At 32.8% G+C, this 2927-nt stretch overlaps 1 protein-coding gene across 1 annotated transcript; it reads left to right on the top strand.

The window, feature by feature from the left end:
- The first annotated feature begins 824 nt into the window (after positions 1 to 824).
- On the top strand, positions 825 to 1375 carry LOC106677657 (cuticle protein 12.5-like). The gene is made up of 2 exons (XM_014415703.2): positions 825 to 870; positions 949 to 1375. The coding sequence occupies exons 1-2, from the start codon at positions 859 to 861 to the stop codon at positions 1279 to 1281; spliced, it is 345 nt and encodes a 114-aa protein (XP_014271189.1). The 5' UTR covers positions 825 to 858; the 3' UTR covers positions 1282 to 1375.
- Positions 1376 to 2927: the final 1552 nt, after the last annotated feature.

Below are 2927 nucleotides of genomic sequence, written 5' to 3'. Positions count from 1 at the left end.
CATCTTTTTTTCAGACGCCTTGGAGGATTATTAGGTAATGAAGGAGAAGCCAGATTAGAAACAAGTGGATTTGGGTGGTTGAGAAGTTTAGAATTACAATTAAATGTAAAAAAGTGAACACAGTAAATATTTTACCTATTTCAAGCAAAATTAATTGTTAATTTAAAGCAAAAATTTTAATATGAAATAAATTATTTATTATATATAATTATAAATTAAAAAAATCAATCTTAACTTCATTTTCCACCTCTAAACAATTATTTAAGTATTATGGAACAAAAAGTTAATAGTATACACTAAATTCTTGCCATTCTTACCATTTTCTGGAGGATAACGTTTCTGACCTCACATTATCCATTTTCAAAACCAGTTCCTAGTATTAGACTACTCGTCTAATTGTGAATGATTTTTTTTTAACCAAATAATATAATAATCTCTAAATAGAATTATTGAATTTTGTAAAGAGGAAAAAATTATGATAAAGATAATTTATAATTTGATTAAAGGAATTTTATTGACAAGTAGTTTGATAGTAGGAACTAGATTTGAGAATGAACAATTTTATGTCCGAAAAGTTATCCAGTTCATGAATTAAATAATTTTTTATAAATTACAACATTGATGATATCTAACTGTTGCTTCGCAACCCGTTGCGTGTAACTGTTATGTAAACATATATGTACAACTGACAAAAAAAATTAATTTGAATAAATGAAAAACTATAACTAACCCTGAAGGCGGTGTCAGTGTTCCACCGACCCTGAACCCCTTCCCTCAATAAAGCGGCTGGTATATAACGAGTAGTACAGGCTGCAATAGCATAATCGTCTGTACCCAGCAACAGGACCACTACCAATCATGTACAAGATCGTAAGTATAGTTAGTAATTGATCGGTATGTCCAAAGCAGCTTCAACATTAGAGCTTGGATAATTTATTTTCATTGCAGGCAGTCCTCTTGGCCATTGTCGCCTGCGCCTCAGCCGGGTACATCGCAGCTCCTGCCGTCTCCTACGCCGCTCCCGCTTACGCCACTGTAGCCCATGCACCAGTCGCTGTCGCCCATGCCCCAGTCGCTACCTCATACGCTAACACTTACAGGACTGTTAACAGGGCAGTTGCCGTGGCCGCTCCAGTAGCACATGTCGCCCCCGCTGTATCCTACGCCGCTCCAGTCGCTGCTGTAGCCGCCCCAGCCTATGGTGGATACGGACTTGGATACAGGTCTGCCTACGGCTTGGGATACGGACACGGTCTTGGATACTCTGCCCTCGTCCACTAAGTTTGTAACTTGGAACTAACATTAGATTAGAACATGAAATCAAGCATTCAGCCAATGTCAGATTCTTTCAATAAAATTATTTATTCTTAAATTACATCAATTCTAAATGAATTTTCCATTTCTTTTTTCATATTGGATTAAATATATACTTTCCAAACTAAAGGAACACTAACATAGTTTACTATAGTTTTATCCATTTCTTAATTATTTAAGAAGTAATTTAGTACAAAGCAATTATTGGAACCATTAAATAAAGTTATCCTCGTCATCCAGAATCTGCGTTTTGAATCACGATTTTTGGATCTCATCGATAACAACCTAGTTCTAGGTTGTTAGAAACATTATAATGTCTGTGGCTTGGTGCAAAAACAAGCAATTTCCAAGTTGGAATGGAGGATAATGAATCTGAAAACTAAAATTAATGACTTTTAGAGACCACGAAAGGAATATCGTAGGGTAAAAAAAATTGTTTGTTCTTGGATGTAAAAGTTTAATGTTTAATATAAAGTAGGGACGTGACGTCCCAATGTGCTCGGTTTGGAAATTTGTGGGTTCGATTCCAGCCTTGGTTAGTACCAAGTAGTAGCCAGGGGTTGGCAAAAAGGACCAGAAATTCCACTTTCCGGACTAGTTCCCCCACCAAATACCTATACTATTACCAATTTTGATTATATTCATTTTGTTTAATTTGATTATATTGATTTTATGTATTTATTTTTCTGGTTATATACATATAGAGATTTGTTTTATTTTATATTTATTTACTCATTTTATTCTATTCATTATTATTTTTGTGTGAAAGTGTACAATTACCACTATTATTCATAGCCCAAGTTTGTGGAAGATTGTCATATTATAAATAAATAAAGTAGCTAAAATAAAAAAAAAAAAACCAATACATAATATTACATTGAAAAACTACAAATCTCTAAAAATTTACCTTGGTTCTTATTACTCTAAGCCACAGATAGAGTAATACTTTACTTTTAATTTTGCAAGTGATTTATTTAAGTTTTTATAATTTATGAAATTTTACGAACTAGCTTCATAACCTTAAGATTTAATCAAATCATTTTATACTGAACTTGAACTAGACCAGGAATGATAGCACAGAATCAAACTAACATCTAATTTACCAATTCGAATAAAAAATGGGCAACATTTAAAATTAATGCAAAATGTAGGCAATTCCAATGATAATATTTGAGATTTTAATTAGTTCCATGAATATAAAAATTAAATGTACGGATTAGTAAAACATTAGAAATAAACATTGGTAGCAGTTTGCTTGCTGACAGTTCTTGCTATAGCTTGCAAAACTTATATGATCCGTTAAGTGTTCTAACTGAAACCAAGCGCGAAGCTAGGTTAGAAACTAATGTTTTTGTTTTTTTTTCAAATTAAGTTCATAAAATAACATTGTTTAGTTTCTTTGGCTTTATTTAATTTTTTCTAGAATCTAATGCGTCTTATTCGGTGATATCAAAAAGATCCAATGCAGTAGAATGTAGCATAGCAGTAAGCGGATTCAACTAAATTAATACATTATTCAAGTTATAAATCAGGCAATTATAGCGGAGTTCTGACCACACTGTCTTTACTAGAGGTGACAGGATTCTCTTTCATGCCGCTGCTTGGATTCACCA

Source organism: Halyomorpha halys, unplaced genomic scaffold (assembly GCF_000696795.3).
Source record: "Halyomorpha halys isolate HHAL.00 unplaced genomic scaffold, Hhal_1.1 Scaffold106.1, whole genome shotgun sequence".
NCBI lineage: Eukaryota > Metazoa > Arthropoda > Insecta > Hemiptera > Pentatomidae > Halyomorpha > Halyomorpha halys.
The sequence above is the reverse complement of the archived record's forward strand: the minus strand, read 5'-3'. Positions and strand labels throughout refer to the sequence as shown.